Source organism: Lichenostomus cassidix, chromosome 8 (genome assembly GCF_008360975.1).
Source record: "Lichenostomus cassidix isolate B80296 chromosome 8, HeHo_3.0, whole genome shotgun sequence".
Classification (NCBI taxonomy): domain Eukaryota; kingdom Metazoa; phylum Chordata; class Aves; order Passeriformes; family Meliphagidae; genus Lichenostomus; species Lichenostomus cassidix.
In genome coordinates this window covers 26863381-26882778 of record NC_139489.1, presented here as the reverse complement: position 1 = coordinate 26882778, position 19398 = coordinate 26863381, and the positions used below count along the sequence as shown (strand labels likewise).

At 52.8% G+C, this 19398-nt stretch overlaps 1 protein-coding gene across 2 annotated transcripts in view; it reads left to right on the top strand.

The window, feature by feature from the left end:
- Positions 1-688: 688 nt before the first annotated feature.
- Positions 689-19398, top strand: part of PAPPA2 (pappalysin 2) — an 86622-nt gene continuing 67912 nt past the window's right edge. For both annotated transcript variants that reach the window (XM_085068637.1, XM_085068636.1), the window contains exons 1-2: positions 689-1255; positions 6547-7609. In XM_085068637.1, coding sequence (XP_084924763.1) covers positions 790-1255; positions 6547-7609 — 1529 coding nt within the window. In that variant the 5' untranslated portion in view covers positions 689-789. The remainder of the gene's footprint in view (positions 1256-6546; positions 7610-19398) is intronic.

The following is a 19398-nucleotide window of genomic DNA, read 5'->3' as shown; positions in this document are numbered from 1 at the left end:
TTGGGAAAGGGAAAAAAATAACAAAAGAGAGAAAAAGCAGCAAAATCTCTTGCTGAGGAGGGACCCTGAGTCCAAGACAACCTCTCCCAGGGCAGGGCTGAGGGAGGGTGACCCCTCCTTTCAGCTTCCTTTCCTCCCCCCTAGGTGATGGAGATGGAGGATGGAGGTGAGGTGGGAACTACAACAGGAGAAAACACGGGCAGGGACAGGGCAGGTGCTATCCCAAAACCCTGAGGGCAGAGGGGACCCAGTGCCGAGAGGGTTGTGTCCTCTCCGCATCCCCTCCCCGCCAGCATCCTGGGCAGCGCCGGGGAGGGCGGAGGGAAGGGAGGGCGATACTCCGCTCGGGGTTTATTAGATTGGACATAATCATCTTTAAATAAGGGCAGCCCCCCCCTCCACACCCCTCCTTGAGGTGGGGGGGGGAGCGGAGCGCCTCGGGGCTTTCTAGATAAGGGCGACTAACGCATCCTCGGCTCCCGCAGGCAGAGCCGGGCAGCGGCGAGAGCAGCGCAGGGTCCGCCGTGCCTCGGGAACCCCGGCGGCAAGCAGAAGGGGGGTCCCCGCCGCGCTGCTCTCGCCTTCCTTCTCCTCCTCTTCCTCCTCCTCCTCTTCCAGCAGGAGCAGAAGGGAGGAGAGCGGTGCGGGAGAAAAGTTGGGGGCAGCGGCTGCGGCGGGGGCCGGGGGACTATGCCCCGGCGCTGCCGCCCGCCGCCCCCCTGAACACCCATCTCCCCCGGGGCCACTCGCTCCCCACCTCCCACCTCCCAAACTTCGTTCCCAAGGAGGATGCTGCGCGGCGGGACCCCCCTGGCCGCGCTGTTGCTGGCGGCGCTCAGCCTGGCCCGCGGGGAACCCCCGCAGGTCTCGGGGTGCGGGATGGAGGCTCCGAGCCGCCGCGCCGCCCCCCCGCATCACCCCTACGGGCTGTACCCGCAGGGTCCCGCCGTGCACGGGGCGCTCGGAGCTGCACCCCCGAGGGGCCGGAGACCGCGGGGAGCCGGGGGAGGAGGAGAAGAGCCGCGGGGCGAGGCGGGCGGCCGGGGCCGGAGCCGGGGGGAGAGGCGGCGCGGCCGGGAGCCGCAGGTGCCGGGTCCTCCCCGGGAGCGGCCGCTGCCTGCCCTGTACTTCTCGGGCGGCCGGGAGCAGCTGGCGGCGCGGGCGGAGGCGCTGCCCGCAGTCCCGCGGGAGGAGTTCACCCTGGAGCTGTGGGTGAAGGCGGAGGGCGGACAGAGCAACCCGGCCATCATCGCAGGTAAACCCCGGCAGGGAGGGCTGAGGACCCGATACCCCCCCGACCCTCCTCAAACATCCCCACGGGGGACTCCCTGCCTTCCCCGCTTTGGCAGGTGACACCCCGCGCCCACACCCGTGTCCTCAGCACCGCGGGCGTGGAATATTCCTCCTTCCCTTGAGACCAAACCCTAAACCATCCCCTCCCTCTGTTCCCACCCGCCCCGTCCTCCCAGCCCGCCCCCCCACCTCCCCCCCCGCCCCGGCTCCGTCTCATTTTTCCCTCTCCCCTGGCCGAGAGCTGGAAGGTCCTTTTGGGTGACACGTTCTCCCTGATCCTACTTCCCCCCGCTCTCCAGTCCCCCCCTCCCCGGGGCTCCGGGCACACTGAGGCTTTCCGGGGCTCCCGGCGGGTCCCCGGGGCGGTGGCCGCACGGTGGCAGCCGCGCCGCACTCACGGCTCGGCCCCGGTCCGATATCCCGGGCTGCGGCCCCGAGGGCTCTGCGGAACGGCTGCGGGGCAGGGGGAGGCTCCACGGGCTTGTTCTACCGAGAATTGCCTTCTCAAGCGCTTGCTGAGAAACAGGAAAGGGATGAACGAGTCCTATGAGGAGCGGCTGAGGCAGCTAGAGGGGATCAGCCTAGAGAAAAGGAGTCTCGGGGGGACCTTACTGGACTCCACAACTACCTGGAAGGAGGGTATAGCGGTTGTCTGTCTCTTTCTCCCAAGTAACAAGTGATGGGACAAGAGAAAATTACTTCAGATCGTGCCAGGAGACGTTTATATTGGATATTAAGAAAAATTTCTTCTCTGAAAGAGTTGTCATGCACTGGAACAGGCTGCCCAGGGAACTGCTGGAATCACCATCCCTGGAAGCGTTCAAAAAAATGCATAGATGTGGTGCTTAGGGACATGGTTTATTTGTGGACTTGGCAGTGCTGGTTTAACTGCTGGAGTTGACCTTAAAGGTTTTTTCCAACCTTAATGATTCTGTGATGGACAAGCTGAGGAGACAGAGAAGATTGGCACACAGGCACAGTGGGGCAGATGTCACCTCCTGCAGTGGTGCTTCATTCAGCTGTGCCAGGATGGGTGTTTGTGTCTGAGTACAAGCTCCGCAGGGCAGTGCAGGGATGCCAGCAAGGGCTGGGAACAGATGGCAGTGCCAGGATGTCTGGGGTCCCCACAGTGGGGGCTACTGTGTTTCTGCACCGCCCCAGCCGAGCTGATTGGGGAATCTCTCTATCCTAACTCTTCCTTGGCTTGTAATCATTCCACTGAACCTCTCTCTGCTTTGCCTGGCCCCTTTCATTGATTTATCTCCCTGGTTATAGGGCAATAACCACACCTGTGCTGTGGAAGAGGTAGGAGGGACGGGATGGAGTCTGGTGGCAGAGGGGAAAAGCAGATGTGTACAAGGAAACTACCAAACTCCCTAGCATCCACCTTGCTGTCTGCCTTCCCATCGGCATCCTTGATGCCTCCCTGCTGGCAGGCAGCTCCTCGGGATGCACGGAGCACAATTCCCAGTCATCGCATCAGCAGCACAGCTGTTTGCATCTGGAGCTCTGGCCTGGTTTTGAGTTTCCCAGGTAGCCAGCAGAGATTTTTTATTGTTATTTTTAATTCTTTATTTTTTAATTTCCTTCTGGAGGGTGGGACAGTTGTTAGTGCTGAAAGCACCACCCGTGAGTGCTGGCATTCACTCGGGTAATATCCCCCAGCTTCCATGCTCTAGGGTTTGAGTCAGACCCAGGCACCTCCGACTGTCTGAGTCATTGTTCACTTCCCACTGTCTCCCTGCAGCTGGGACCAAGGGGCCCGGGTGTGGGTGGCCAAAGGGGGACAGCCCAGTGCTGCTGGCATTTTGTGTGAGCAGAAGACAGAAGCAGCTGCCAGCCCTTCGGCAGGTGATGAGTCTGCTTCTGATCTGCTGCTCCTGCTCTGTCCAAAGAGAGGGGACTGAGAATGAGGTGGTCCAAAGGTGTGGAGGAGCTGGAGATGCTCCAAGTTTCCATGTGTGAGGGAAGGCAGGAGCAAAGCAGAGCAGAGCTGAGCATCTCCCAGCATTAGTGCCTGGGAAGTAAGGGCAGGCTGAGCAGCTCTGATTGTGGGAAGAAAGCTGTCCTGTCAGCTGGTGTGGCTGCTGCTTGGACTGAAGGCTCACAAGTAGGTGGTTTTTTCCCTTAGATGTCACATATTGCTTCAGGACCACCCTGGATGGGGCTGTTCATCCTTCTTAGTCACTCCTTCATGGCAGGATTTCTGCTGGGATATAGCCCCAGTAACCTGCCACAGCCACTGTTAGGGAAGGAAACTGGTCCTTCTTCCTTATCCTACTCAGTTTGGGCAGCAGATCAGAGTCTTTTCATGTGATGCTGTTACCTTTTCCACTCTTTTTGTCTCCCCTCCATCTATGCCTGCTCTGCTTGTGGTGAACCCCAAGGGATTTTCCTTTGTGCCAGGTTGAGGTTTGTTTTCACTCAGATTGTAGGTGGTTTTGTTGGGTCAGATCCTTAAGTGAAAGCAGTCCCAAACATCTGCTATGTCTAAATCCAGATGTCCTCCTTGGGTCCCTGAGCTGGTTCCCACTGCATACCCCAAGGAGTCACCATGACTAGAGGCTCCTGGTCTGTGTCAGGCCCTCTGGATCTTTATCAGCTGATTTTCCCCAGTATCTGAGTCTCAAAGCATGACTGAAAGCTATTCATTGTGCTGCAAAACTCCTAGCCCCAGTGGGAGAGGCTGCTTGCAGTGTGGTCCTTAAAAAGTGGCACACCTGATGTCTTTGAGGGCTTTTTCTCCATGGCATTGCCTAGCAGGCACCTTCCTCCTCAAATTTTTTGCACTGTTACAAAAAACTCATGTTTCAAACCCCAAAGACATTACCCTAAGGCACAGGCAAACAGCACAAACCAGGCTAGAGCTCCCTTTTCCTACCTGAGGGATCAGAGGCAGAACTGTGCTTAGAGCTGCTGAGGAGATACCTCGCAGTTCCTCTAGAAACAGCTCTTTCCCTTCTGGAGGGTTGCCTCAGGACAAAATACCAAGCTCCTTGGCAAACTCTTGAAACTGCACCCCTGATGATTTCTCCTTAAGACCCTTAAGAGACGTCAGGACTGATAGACCTTTTTGTTACACCATTCTGCAGTGGCTCCCAGCTGTGGGACATGCTGCTCTGCCTGCAGCACCATGGCTTCTGCTAATGTGGAGATGCCATCCCTAGCCATAGGAAGCACAAGCTGCTGCTTTACTGATTTTTCTCTCCTGTTGTAGAGCTGACCTTGACCTTACTTACATCTCTTTGATGAAGTCCCTTTGAGAACACCAATGAAGTCCTTATACCTGGTTTTAGGCTCACTTAAATTTCTTTTGGCCAGGCACTGCCAGGCATGGCTTGGCTCCAGCATGGATTTGTGAGGATGGTAGCTTACACTCACCTCAGGGGCTATTCCACTCCTGATGCTGTTTCTCCCACTTTTATCTTGGGGTTTAGTCAAATTTGGGGCACTCTGAATCATTTCCAGGTGAACTGCATGAGTTTTCCTCAAGAGAGAAGGTACCAAGCCCTGTTTCCTCAGCCTCAGTGTGGAGCAAAATATGGCTTTTGAGCATTTGGGTCTCAGCACCTTTCAGCCAGCGCCCAGCCCAGAAGTACTCTCCAGCTTTGCCTTCTCACTTCTGCAAGGCTCCTTTGCTCGCCTCCTGTTTTTTGGCTTCTCCCTGTCCCAGCTTCCCCTGGTCTTTCTACTTCCCTTTCACAATCCACCAGAAAACAAGAGTTGGCCAAAGCCCATCCGCCCACAGAGGCTTTGTGCGTGGCTGCCTTTGTAGTGAGCAGTGACAGGGATCCATGCCCAGGGTGGTTACGACTGTGGGATGGTTTAGAGGCCACCACCCATCTCACCCTCGTTGAAAGTGATGGATGCAGGGAGGGGTGCTGCTTCCTGGGGTGTAGCAGGGCTTGGTGTGACCTTTGTCAGCCATGTTTATAAGGGGGAGATGTGGGGTCATGGTAACCTGGCTTCAGACACATCCCCTGGATAAGAGCCAGGAGATCCTGCTCCTCCTAGAGTTCCTCCTCTTCTACACCTCTGCTTCTCTCTACTGCTCTCCTTGCAATTCTGGTGGCAGGTGGGATACCCCCAGGGACAGGTGAGCCAGTGGCACAGGCAGGAGTGCTTTGTTTTGGACCACAGTGTCCTGATGCCATGAAGATGGGCAGGCAGTGTGAGGCATAGTGAGGGACTGGAGAATCCATGAAGCAGGAAAAGCAGGATGGAGAATAAGACATACCGCAGCATGAACATAAAAAGGATCTCTAGGCATAGCAGCAGGTTTTGTCAGCATTGGGACACTGTTGGGGTGATGAACGGGAGAGCAGGGGGCTCCCAGAAGAGGCCACTGGTGAGGCTCAAGGGGTGACTTCAAGCTCATTCACCTCAGCCAATGAGCTGCATAAATGTCCTGGCTGTGGTGGTTTAGGAGCCCAAAGGCATTTATTCCAAGCAGCAGGTCCCTTTATCCTTGTGAGTGTTTAAGTGCCTTAGGACTGCTGACTCCCAAGGGCATTCAGTGCCTGCAAACCTCTGGTTCTTCACTGTGGGCACTCAGCAGTCTGGAGAAAAGTCAGCACAGCTCCGTATCTTGCCCAGCCTAAAACAAGTTTGCGATATGCTTGGGTGTTCTGGGGGATAGGGAATTCCTATCCCCAGGAATAAGGAGAGGCTATTCCTGGGGATGGATTTATGTTCAGGTGACCTTAGGGGGTCAGGAGTTACCTTAGGGCTGAGGAGTGAACTTGTCAGGCTGGAGGCAGCACATTTCTCTCTGATCCTCTCCCGCCAGCACTGGATGCATGACTGGGAGGGAAACCAGAGCATGAATGAGAGCCGTAAATCTGCCTGGAAGCTGTTGGGGAAGCAATCCCTGGAGGAGGCTGTATTGCTTTGGGTTGCTACGCTCTAATTCTTAAAAGCATTGGCCTGCAGATAAAAAGCTTAGCCTCTAATCCCATCCTGCCGGAGCACTCCTACAGAGCAACTCAGAAACACCTTGCTCTTCAGTCTCTCCTCCCATACACGCTCTTCCTCCCCTCTCTATCCTGCCTCTCTGGCTCTGCCATTCTTCCTTTTTTGAATGGGGGCCGAGGCTGGGGTGTCACCCTTGGTGCAGCACCCACTGCCCAGCCCTTGGCCACCTTCATTTACCTGCCGCCGAGGACTCGATTTGTGCTCTGGGGAAGAGTGGTGATGCTCTCCAGTCCTTACCAGCTCTCCTCTCTCTCTGTCCCCGTCCCTGACCCGCTGCAGGTGTCTTCGACAACTGCTCGCACTCGGCCAGCGACAAAGGCTGGGCACTGGGCATCCGCGCCCTGCAGCTCAGCGGCAAGAAGGACGCCCGCTTCTTCTTCTCCCTCCGCACAGACCGGGCAGCCGCTGCCACTGAGGTGACCTCCCACCACCGCTACCGGCCCGAGGCATGGACACACCTGGCTGCCAGCTACGACGGGCGGTGGATGGCTCTCTATGTGGATGGGGTGCGGGTCGGCCGTGCCGGCGGGCAGGAGGGACCCCTGCACAGTGCCTTCATGTCCTCCTGCCGCACCCTGCTGCTGGGGGGCGATGCCTGGGGGACTAACCACACTTTCCGGGGACATACGGCTGGGCTGGCCCTGTGGCGTAGTGCCCTGTCGCAATCCCACCTCCAGCGTTCCTTTCTAGAGGAGGTGGCTGAGGAGACGGCAGGGCTGGCTCTGGCCGCTGGCTTTGCCGCCCCGGAGGAACGTTGGGTGCCTTTTCGGGAGGGTGCCGTCCCCCAGCATTGGGTGCTGCTGTCCCCACCGTCCCCCATCCTGCGGCCGCTGGGCCCTCCTGCCTGTGGGCAGACCGCCTGCGATAACGTGGAGCTGGTTTCCCACTACAACCAGCACTGGCCGCTGCGGAGCTGGAAGGTGGTGCGCTACCGGGTGGTGAACCTGGCAGAGGATGATGGCGGGCGGCCGACGGTCAGCTGGGACCAGATTTGGCGGCAGCACCGGGCTCTGAGCGAAGCTTTCCGGCCCTACAACATCTCCTGGCAGCTCAGCTTGCTGGACGTACACAACTCCTCCCTGCGCCGCCGCGCCGTGCTCCTGGGCTGTGAGCCCAGCAAGGTGGGCAATGAGCGCTGCGACCCCGAGTGCGATCATCCCCTCACTGGCTATGATGGCGGGGACTGCCGAAGGCCCGGCCGCTGCTTCTCCTGGAAGCGCCGCGACGGTGTCTGTCACATGGAGTGCAACAACCTGCTGGACGACTTCGATGACGGCGACTGCTGCGACCCACGGGCCACCGACGTGGCCAGGACCTGTTTTGACCCTGACTCACCCCAGAGGTAGGCTTGGGGCTTATGGGGGGCGGTATGTCAAGGGATGGGATGCACCCTCTCCCCAACACCTGCGCTGCACCTGAGTATTGCTTCCAATCTGTGGCTTTCCAGTGTGGGAAAGAAGAGGGGCATTTCCCCATGGGGTGAGTGTGTTTGCCATCAAAGGAAGTAAATCCTAAGGTGTGACATGGTACCCCTCTGTGAAACCCTGCCATTAAGTGTTTTTTTCCCCCTGAACTGATCAGAGGGTGATGGGGACACACCCACCCACCCACACATCCCCCTTCCCCTGAGGGGTTTCCCCCTGCACAGCTGCCAGCCTCTGGTTACATGCCGGCAGGACTGTGGGCATTCTCGGGGTGGGCAGAGCAGCCCGTGCAAAGGATATTGCTTACCCTCATCCCCTGCATGGCATGGAGTGGGGGAATTGCTGCTGTTCCCCACCCTCCCTGGAGGTGTCTAAAATCTGATTTCTTAATTTGTGTTCAAAATGCTTTTCCTTGAGTGCTGGCGTGGGGAGAAGGAAGCAACCCAGTGGTGCTGGATGTGAGGTGCAGGATTTGGAAAGGTGTGGGTAGGTGTGCATAAGCCTTCCTGAACCTTGCCCCAGGGAGTGATGCCCTCAAGGAGATTCCCTTGGTCGGGGGAGGATGTGTGCAAAATACCTTGAAAAATCCATATGGACTAAAACCCTGGAGAATCAACACACTGTATTAGGAGTGTGCTCTCCCCAGGGGTCTTTGGAGTCAGCAGCAAGGGGTGGGATGGAGAGGAAGACCCATTCACGTGTTGGGGACCCCCCATTGTAGGGAACAGTGTCCTTGGTGCAGTTGGTGGCTTCTACACACCTGCCCTCCTCGCTGGAGCCTCTGAAGTGCCAACAGCCCTGCTGATGGCTTCCAGCACTTAGGGCTCTGCCAAATGTACTTTCTGGATGGAGATGAGGAAGGGAAAAAAAAGTAATGGCTTTTCCTTTTTTTTTGTTTTATTTAAAGCCGTTTCTGTCTCAGAGTCAGAGAAAACTTCTCATTCCCTGCTGCTGGCTCCTGGTGACAGGCAGGGGTGCCCACTGGAGCGGGAGTGGTGTAGCACAGATGGCAGCATCTGTGGAGAAAAGCTGCAAGGGAGGGTTTTAGGGACACATTTGTCCTTTGATCTTCTTTCTCCCTCACTTTTCCATCCCTGGCCCATGGGAGCAGAAAGGTTGTAGCCATAAATCCCTTTTTCCCAAGCCTGCTTCTTTTCTCCTCTTCTTTCCAGGCAGAACACAGAGGGAGGAGGGAAGCAGGTGTCTCAGTTTGGGTAGTGGTAATGCAGAGGAGCAGCACTTTCCCTCCTCCTCCTCCCTTCCTGAGTCTTTCTCACCCATCCTTCAGTTGCCTGAAAAAACACAGGAGGAAGATGGGGAGCCTTTCTTCCAATGCATCCCAGCCACACAGAGAGGCATCACACCGTGTCCGTGCCCAAGCAATCCTCCCCAGATATTTTCCCGCCTCTGGAAGTCTCTTTGGTGACAGCCTCTGTTGCCACCCTGTGCCCACCTGTCCCCTTATTTCCCATTCTGTGAGCCAGCATGGCAGTGCTTTCCTGATCATTGAGCAGATGAAAAGCCTGCACAGCAACTCTCCACTCGTGGTGGCCATCAGCACCCAAACCACTTGGCCTTGGCTTTGGCAGGGCAATGGCTCTGTCCTTGCCTCTGTATGCAGTTGGAGAAATGTTTTCATCCTCAGACAAGAAGGGCTCCACCTTAAATTAAAAAAGGCCAAATTTTTGCTGGTATGAATCAGGGCTTCCATTTGTCAGGATTTTCCCCTGAAAGTTGGGAAAGAAAACAAAACAAAACAAAAAAACCCCTTGCTTCTGTGGGAAAGGAATGGGAAAATGGGAACACTAGGGAAATAACAAATCTTTTGCAATTTTCTTGCCGCAGATCTCATTGGTCTGCACAGAGGACGAGAGTGATTGTTTGTAGCCTAAACTCTGAAAAATGAAACCCAGTGTGCCTGGCATTTGAGAAATGAGGGGGCATGAGTTGAATCCTGCTGCCACTGAGGTCTTCTGAGGTGTTTTTGGCCGGCTTCTTCAGAGATCACAGAAAAAAGGAGTCATTGAATGGTTTGGATAGGAAGGACCTTTGAGTGCATCCAGTTCCACCCCTCCTGCCATGGGCAGGGACACCTTCCACTAGACCAGATTGCTCAAAGCTCCATCCAATCTGGTGATGCTGGAGACACCCACCCTCCCTGTGCTCATCCCTGCTGAGGATACTTTCTGAAGAATACATATGTTTATGGGAAACTAGTATTGTGGTTTTGGGGAAAACCAAGATGAGCTTGTGCTTGCCGAAGAGCATGGCCAGGTTGGTGGCATTCCCCCAAAACTGGTGGGTGAACCCCAAGACACTGAAGCAGAGGACCTCAGCCTGAGGGGTTTTGTTCAGGCAGAGCTCCTACTGAGTGAGTGCCACTGCATTTGCTGTAAGGTATTATATTTAAATGAACATTTATGAGGAGCAGGGCAGCTGGCAAACTTACAGAAGGATTTTTAGGGTGGAAGCCAAAACAGGAGAAATAACGCAAAATAAAATTTAACAAACTGAGGAAAAGCGGCACAACAGGAGCCAGGTGCTTTGATGCGAACAACAGCTCTGGGTCTGTAACTGGAGGAGAGCAAGCTGGCTGCTGCTCACCCAGACGTCTCTGCTTTCTCATACCTGTGCCAGAGCCCAGGAGGGAGCTGTGACTCTGGGAGAGCTGGGGGAGGGGGAACCCCCACTGCAGGAAGTGATCCCTGCATCCCCTTTCAGATCAAGAGGGCAAGACCAAAAATCTTGGGGTCTTTTTTCATGGATTAAATCATCTCTGCTTCATTTCATTTCAAGGCTTTCACAAAGAGTGGTTTGAATGTGAATGTTTCTTAGTACAGACAAAAATAATTGAAATGAGAAAGTCAGACAGAGACACTGGGCAATTTCTTACCAGCATTGTAGACAGATTCAATATATTTTGGTGAAGGGTCTCAATACCTTGTCTTGTTCTTCTCAATCATAAGCACTCAAGCAAAACCTTTTGCCATCTTGACACATCCCTGATTTAGAATTCCCTCTTGGGCTCCAGCTTAGAGAGAGGTAAATTAGAGGGAAAAGCTGAGGAACAGCGATGGCTTCAGTGCTTCTTAGCTGGTGAACATCTCATTATTCTTTCAGGGCTACACCTGGTGCCAGCTTATACCCTCACTCAGGGGAGGGAAACAAAGTTTGGAAAGAAAGATTATTATTTTTTTTATTACAAGGGCATGTAGTGACAGGACAAGGAAGAATGGGTTTGAGCTGAAGGAGGTCTGGTTTAGATTAGATATTAGGAAGAAATTCTTCCCTGTGAGAGTGGTGAGGCCCTAGCACAGGTTGCCCAGAGATGCTGCAGCTGCCCTGTTCCTGTTCAAGGCCAGGTTGGACGGGGCTTGGAGCAACCTGGTCTAGTGGAAGGTGTCCTGCACCTGGCAGGGTGTTGGAATGAGTTGATCTTTAAGGTCCTTTCCAGCTCAAACCATGCCAGGATTCTGTGAAAACTCTGGTGGGGATGGAGCTAACTGTAGCTGAGGCAGGAGCTGGGATAAGGGATGGTGCTGAAATTATGGCAGTGGCCACCAACACGTTTTGTTGAGTCCCTCCTGCACCTCCTTTGGTAGCACATGGAGCAAGACACGTCCTGCTGTGCTATGAGCCAGCTGGGCCACCATCCATGGGTGAAACCCACCAGTGGAACTGTGCATTTGTGGCTGGAGGGAGACTTGAGCAAGGACTTGGGTGAAGAGCTGTGTGCAGACATTGCTGCAAGGCACCCCAACAGGAGCCATGGGAAGCAAGTCACAGACTTCTCATTTGCCTCTGGCCCACCGTATGAGGGAAAACGGGACAGGCAACACCTGGAAAGCTGCTGACTGTCATCCTTCACCCAGTCTTATCCTGATTTTACATGTTTTCCAGGAGTTGCTGGCAGTGCAATGTCAGGGTCTGAACTAATATTTGCCTTGATTTTCTGCAGGCTCCCATCTTTTCACAGAGCCTGAGTGCTGCTGTAATTGGTGCTCTTGGAAGGAAAGCAGCAACAGCTCATTAGCAGCAATTAACACTCAGCAAGGGTCCCCCTCGGGCACTTAGTCAATGAGAATCTGGTGTGTGACACAGTTAATGTGAAAAGAAAAAACAGAGGGGAGTCTGGAGAGCAAAGTGGGTAAGGACAGAGCTGCTGGGCCTTTCATCTTGCTGCCCAAAGTAATGGCAGAAATAACTGAAGTGACAAAAGGAAGTGAAAAATGACGAGGTGTCTCCAGTCTTGGTGGCCTCCGCTGGGATGACCAAGGCTATGATGTTAAAGTGTACCTGATTAACTGGACACTTGATGGGCTTTAACACAAGCTTAGCTGGCCTCCCTCCTAATGGAATGGTGCTTAATTGGGTTAAGGCTGCTTGGGAACCTCCTGCAGTTTAAGCCTTGTCTTCAAAAGCTGATTCAGATTAACCTCACTGATGGACAACCCCTGAGGAGGAAGGGATCACTCCCAGCTTTTCCCAGGCACTTGAGCAGCCTGTGGTCAGGAGATGTTCAACTGAATGTGGTTGCACCTGAGGGCATAGAGGGTGTCAAATTGAGAGCAGGTAAGGCAATGAGGCATCTTGGGGCCACAGCTGACCTGCCCAGATCTTAATCCCAGCCAGATGGTAAAACAGCATTCAAATTAGCTGCTCCCTTCCCCTTCTTCTTCCCTTGCTCCAGGAAACCTTAACAGGTCTTTCTTAGAGTGGAAGAGGGTAGGTATGTGCAAAGTTATAGCAAAAGCCTTGTGTACAACCTGAGGCCACTGGCTCCACTGCAGAGCACAGAGTCAACTGGAGATGGTAGATGTCTGCTGCTTGTGGTGGTTGGTTGCTTGAAGGGTGGATGGAGAGGGTGTTTGCAGTGATTTTTCTCTGCCTGTGAAGTGCAGAGTAGCAGAGACTGTGTTGGTCTCATGAGGAAAGCATGGTTAGGAGGTTCTCTGCTCAGGACGTGAGCTCTATCTGCTTTTGAGCTCCCTCTGGCACCTCTTGGAGTCCCACTGGCATGTGCCCAAATATTGTCCTGTTGTATCCAAAAAGCCAAGCCTCAGGTGCTGGGCTGGGGGTTTGTAAGAGGAGGGGGATGCTTTGGGGACACCAAAGGTGGCAGTGATGGGTTCACTGGCTTCTGAGCTTGCTGCTTCTACTCTCTAGTATACCTGCTGGGACTGTGGGGTACAGTAGTGAACTGCAGGACTTTTTGCTGGAGCCTGATGGTTTGTTGGCGGATGCTTTGAAGTTTTATGAGAGTGGTTTGATTTAAACTCACTGGAAAACTTTTCCTTTCCTTGTAGGAAAATCCCTTCTCTCTGAGCTTTCCTATGGATTAACAGTTTCAAAACTCAGCAAAGATAGGAGGGAAGGTCTTTGGTAGAGCCTGTTATATCAGGTGGGCAGGATGTCTCCCAAGTCACTTGCTTGAGATAGGAGTTGGAGTCTCAGCCCACCCAGAGCCCTAGCTTGGGGGTGAAGACCCCAGATTTACTTTTGACCTTCTCAAAATGTTGGATACTGTGGAGATGGGTATTCTCTGATGGAGAGTATTTGGCATGTTACCATCCCTTAGTGACAGGAGCCCAGCAGTGGGATTTTGCTCCTGAGAGGGAGGACTCTGGATAGTGAGACACTGCATTGCTGTGACAGAGGAGGTGGTGGTGGGAGCTCCAGCATGGAGACTCTCTCTAAGGCACATGTGGCAGACTAGGGTCTGACTCGTCCCATCCAACAGCCCGAGGGCAGTGGGACCACAGAGGTGATTCTTTCCAGAGGAAAATAACTAAGCACTAACTTAGCTGCTGTCTAAGGGACTGTGCAGGCTCTTGGTAGCACTTTCCAAAGGCTCCATATGATACCCCCTTCTGGTGAGACCAGAGCTCTGTTGTGTTACCCCACAGAGCAGAGGAGTGGGGCTGGAAGAGGAGCACAGGAGTGTAGAGGTGTCCAGCTCTACGGGGTGGTTCCCAGTCCCATCTTGCTGATGGCCACAAATCTTCCCTGCTTTTTCTGGATGCTCAATTAGGAAATAAAATCACAGTAATGCACTCCTTTTCTTGCCAAGGTAGAAAGCTCAGGGGTTAATTTCCAACAAGCTTCTGCAGGAAGATGAGTCTCACTTGCTCCCATAAGTCTTTCTCTGAGCATGGAGCTGCCAGGCACTGTGTTCCTGGAGGAACCTGCCAGGTCCCCCCAGGGGTGACCACATCTCTGCGGGAGAGGGAGAACATGATCCGCGTGTGAGCGAGGGCACAGGACCCCTGCCCAGTGGCTGTAGGCAGCCCGGGTTCTTTCGGGGAAAACAGCTGTCCCAGATGTGAGCTATTGTTCTAGCAAACACCACTGACTCGGGGGCTCACTTGAGGGGGGCCGATTGTATTGGGATGGCAATTGTGAAGGAACAGCGTGTGTCCTATGGCTGGGAGGGGTCACTCTTTGTCAGGCCTCCCCAGGGCTCCTCCTCACCCTGCTGTACCCTTGCCTGTGGGTGGAGGACACCAGCCGAGACCCTGGCTAGGCCCGTGAGACCCCAAGAAGCGAGGTGGCAGGAGCTTGGCAGCCATCTGAGGGACACCCTGTCGGCTGGTGCTGATGGGGTCTCTGGGATGATTTAATCTGTGTTGGGTTGGCAGCCTGAGCTGTGGCCATGGGAGTCCTTAAGTGAACATACTGCTTTTAGCTTTCCTTGGCCCAGCCACCACTGTTCTTTAGGAAATCAAATTGCCCCTTTGCAGAGGGTGATGGGGAGAGAGGGAATGAGTCCAGCATCACCCAAACCCACTGAGATGGTGTGAGGCAGAGGACTTGCTTTGGAGGCTTTAAGAAGGATGAGGATGCTGAATGTTTGTGACTGTTGCCTCCCAAAGATTGTGCTGGGGACCAGAGGCAGCCTTGCATTTCTTTTTTCTTTTTTCATTTTTCTTTTTTCCTGTTAATGTATGATTGTAACACTACAGAATTTCCCCAATAAATTATCTTGTGTCCTTTTATATCTGTGAGGAAGGCATTTTTAGAATATTGGCTTGTGCACTCTATGCTCTGGCTGGGACACCCAGTTGCCTAGATCTAAAAATAAGTTGGAGGCTTGGGACTTGGTTTTACCCTAAAAAAAGAAGAAGAAGAAAAAAAAATATATGTATATAAAAAGCAAGTTGGGGATGTTTGGCTTGAATAGATTTCTTTTCTTCTTTTTCTCTGTCTCTTTCCTGACCAGTATGAAGGCTGCAAATTTTTGCCCTTCAGTGAGAAGTTTAAAGTGAATGTAGGAAAGTTTTGGATCTTTTTGGAAGACTAGACATTGCCATCATTGTGAAGCGTGCATGAGAAGGGGCTTATTGACCACAGGGCTGTGTGGTTCCCCTTGAGCAGCTAGCAGTTAGCTCAATGCCCTGGGAGCATCATTCTTGCTCAAGGAATTGCTGTCTGGCCTGTTAAAGGGTCCTTATCCTGCCAGTGCCCAGGAATGTGAACAGAAATGACAAGCCAGGGACTGGAAGGGTGGCACCCTGGTCTTCTGCCACCCTTTTATTGCCTCTGCTGCCAGCCTGTGCTGCCCTGATGGATGGGGATGCCCATTGCAGCCAGCTGCAGGCTGGTCTGGCACCAGCAGAAATCCTTCCCCAGCCTTGCAGTGTCTGTGGTGCCTTTTCTGCTGCCCTATTTGTTGGGGAGGCTGGATGAAGAAGAGGAACTGATTTTTGCTTGTCACCTGGGCTGTTTCTGGAGATGACCTCAAGCTCGAGGTTCTGCATTCATGCAGAAACCAGTTTGTGGTCTGGCCCCTCTTTGTCAGCCTGCCTGTCAGGAGAGGACCAAACTGCCTCCTGATACGCAGTAGTCCATGCTTCTCTCCAGCCTTGACTGATTCTAGCACAGATCTCCACACACTCCCCCTCCTGAGGCTGAAGGTCATGTGCATCAGTCCAGCTCTTTGGCTTTAGGCAGTGTGTGGCACATCCTCACTGCCACATGTACTCTTGGGTAACCTTCACCAAGCTCACCCAGTTCACAGCTCTCCCTCTTTCCCACTAGCTCTCTGAGATATGTCCTGGGGAGGAGAGTGCTGTGGGAGAGGAGTAGACACTTGGGAACAGCTGGTCATTTTGCTTTCCTTTGAAGAGCAGTGGAGCTGTTCTCTGAGCCCCATCAGGGTGGTGTGCATGAGTAACTTCTCTGAGCTCCTTTGAAAACCCTGCACAGCAGAGATTGCATCTTTCAAGATGTTTGCAAGCACCTGCCTGTGCTTTGGGCAAAGGTGATCATCAGCTAGGGAAACTGAGGCAGAGAAGTCTTGGACATTTTCCCCCCAGTTGAGCAGCAATGAGGTGCTGCCATTAATGCTGGCATCTGGCCTCCTGCCTCCTAGTCCCTGGGTAGGGAAGAGAGGCATTTAATGAAAGGAGATGAAGGTGCTCTGTCCTGGCTAAATGCAAGGAAAAAAGTTGCACAGTTCCCCTCTGTCTGGAGGGCTTTAATGAGCCTCCTGGCACTGAGACACTACTCAACCACATGAAGCCCACACAGCTCTGGGAGAGACCAGGAGAACTGCACCTTGGTGTTATTGCCTCTCCCTTACCTGAGCAGATTGTGAATTGCACTATAAAAAGTCGATAGTGAAATTTGGTTTCCTGGCGACCCTGAGTTGTGTTCAAAAACCATAAGGCCTCCCTAAACCTGGAATGTTGCTTTATCTTCTTGTTGCAGGCAAAAAGTAAGAGAAAACTGATTTACAGATCTATTAGTGTAGGTTAGGTGGGATACGGCTGATCTGTGCACCCTTAGGCAAGAAGACCTGTAAAACTTGGTCTTGGCATGAGATGTTTTATTTTGCTTTGAAACAAACAATCCAGGCAGAAAGGGAACCATGCCTGACTTTTGTTTAGCTTGGAACCTGCTCTAGAATAACTTGTCACTGTTGGGTTCTGCCTCCCAAAACCGCACGGAGCTGCAAACATATTTCTCCAATTCCCCTGGTGCTTCTCACTTGCCTTCTCTCCCACACACTGTGTAACTCCAGTCAGCGTTGGCATTGCCAAAAGTAGGTGAGTGATTACCCTGTGCCATGGATAGCAAGTTTCTCCCAATTTTTTGGTGGATGCTGGAGCTGGGATGCTGCCTGTGCTGGGCTTTGGAGGGCAAGGCTGGGCTCTCTTCCTTCCCTGAGCTGCTGCTTCTTTGCCTTTCTCCCAGGAAGGTCTCTTTTCCTTCCCCTAAATGGTCCCAGACAGGATCTTTAACTCCTTCTTTTGAATTTTTTTTTACTAACTCCCTGCAGTTACAACTCTTTCAGTGTTTTCAAGGATGATGTCTCGGATAAGTTGTGGCTGCCCCATCCCTGGAAGTGTTTCAGGCCTGGTTGGACAGGGGTTGGAGCAACCTGGTCTTAGGGAAAGTGTTCCTGCCTGTGGCAGGTGTGGCAGGGGAATGGAATGAGATGGTCTTTCAGGTCCTTTCCAACCTAAACCAATCTGTGATACTTGAGCATGGAAGTGGGAGACACATTACTGGGGTGGAAGCAGGTAAGGACCTGCAGTGTTTGTCTACTGTGCTTATTCCACTGATGAGGAGGAGAAGCAACAGTCTATGGCTCTGAACTCTCTAATTGCTGCTTCACTGGGTTTTTGAAGGGGAAGGTTAGAGGGATCATGAGAACAGATGTCCCTTTGAAATTTGCGTATTTTCAAGTCCTTAGGGGTTTTTTTCTGCTTTATTCTAAGGGGTCTTGCCATGACCCTCACCCAGCCCTGCTGTCCTGCACACACATCTTTGGATCTTCTCTTTGTAGTGGCTAAACCCACAGTTTGGTTTCAAACAGGAAAAAATCTTGGGCCTCTGTGTTCCTGCAGGCTCACGGAAAAGGCAGCCAGAGAGGAGCTGCTTCAGTGACAGGAAAAATGGGGAATAACTGCAGTCTTGTGCTGAGCCTTGGTAGTCCTTGGAGAGCTGTTGGGCACAATGACCCTAAACACACACCCTAGTTGGAGGAGGGGAGCTTCAGTCGGAGCTCACAAGCTCTGTGGAATAAATATCAGGGTTTAGTCTGTCCATTGCTTCCAGGATTACTTCTTAGCAATTAGTGCATTCCTTTGGAGTTTGCTCCTATTGATGTTTTTGATACGTGTTCACCCCAGACAAACCAAGATTTCTGTCTGGGAATTTCCCTGAAGGATTGTCAACTGGGAGCCTGTAAGTTGAGTTTAAACCCCAAAGTCTGAGGCACACGTGTCTTTTCAGCTCCCAGGGAGCTGTCCTGTGAGCAATGGGTGCATCATCCATGAGAGATGCCCCATGCGTGCTCTGCTCCCACTGTGGGAGCATCTGGGAGCCTGGTTGTTCTGAGAGACCGGCTCTGCATCATTGCCTGGTCTAATGAAAGACATCCCTGTACCCTGATGGGGCTCAGATGGGCCGTGTGCTCTAAGATGATCTCAGCCGTGAGGAAATGGTGAGCCTCTCCAAGGAGGAGATGGCCATGATTCACTCAGATAGAAATAGAAAAGCCAAACAAGCAAATGGAAACTCCCTATTGACCAGGTTCCTGCAATTTAAATGGGTTTTTACTACCTATTCCAGTATTCATTTGAAAATCATATGCATTTACTCATACACACTACAGTCAGATAGTTTTTAAGCCATTAAGGCCCATTGGGTCAATAACCAACATTTTCAAAAATCTATTAAATTCCCATTTCCGTGGAAATAGAGCTTTTACAATTGATCATGGCTACTGACTCCCATTAAAATAAACCCTAAATGCTATCAACTCCCCCAAGATGAAGAGCACTAAAAGACAGTTTGCCAGGACAAATTTATCCCAGGGGAAAGTTGATGGCCCATTATGCTTAAGCAACATGAGAATTGTCATATAAGTCAGGAAGTTTATGGGACTTGCATGGATTTGTCCTCCCTGAGGGGGTGAAAAGGAAGGTTCATGGGTTGAATCACTAGTGCTAACGTAAGTTCAAAGCCAGGCTCCTGCAGGAGTTTTTTTGGGAACATTTACCTTATTTTGGATTAAATTTCAAGTGTGTAAAGACTTTGGTTGTTTGGCAGGAACAAATGATGATTTAGGGCTGAAGTGCTGTAAGAAATGCTTAATTTGTGGATCGGTTCTTGGTGACACAGGGTTTCCTACGTTGCCTAGGTCTGCATAGCAGAGTTCCTCCAGCCCTCTGATCATCTCTGTGGCCTCCTCTGGGCTGGCTCTGACAGGTCCACATTTTCCTTATGCTGGAAGCTCCAAATGCTGCAGCTCTGGGACCCCCAGTTGTGGAACATTGCAGGTGGGGTCTCACAAGAGCAGAGTAGAGGGGAAGAATCCAATCCCTTGTCCTGCTGGCCACACTTCTTTCCCTGCATGGGAGGCAAGGTCTGTGCCAATCCTAAAACTGGAGCAGAGCAAGCCTGCTGAGCACTGGGGATGGAGGGTTGCAGCTCTGGCAGGCCGCCCCCAGAGGTGACCCAAAGGCCTGGGACCCACTGATGTGCCTGTTGTCTCCTCTGAGAACAGGCAGTGGTTTTCAGGACATGCAGCAAGGATGGGGAAAGAGCAACGCACAAGAAAGGGGTCCCAACCCTGGCTCCCATGCCTTGGCTTGGCAGAGAAGCACAGGGAGCTTTGTGATCCAGCTGTCCTTTTGGATTAGGGCTTTGCTGCTTGCCATCTCTGCCAGACAGCAGCAGCTCTCACGATGAGAGTTGG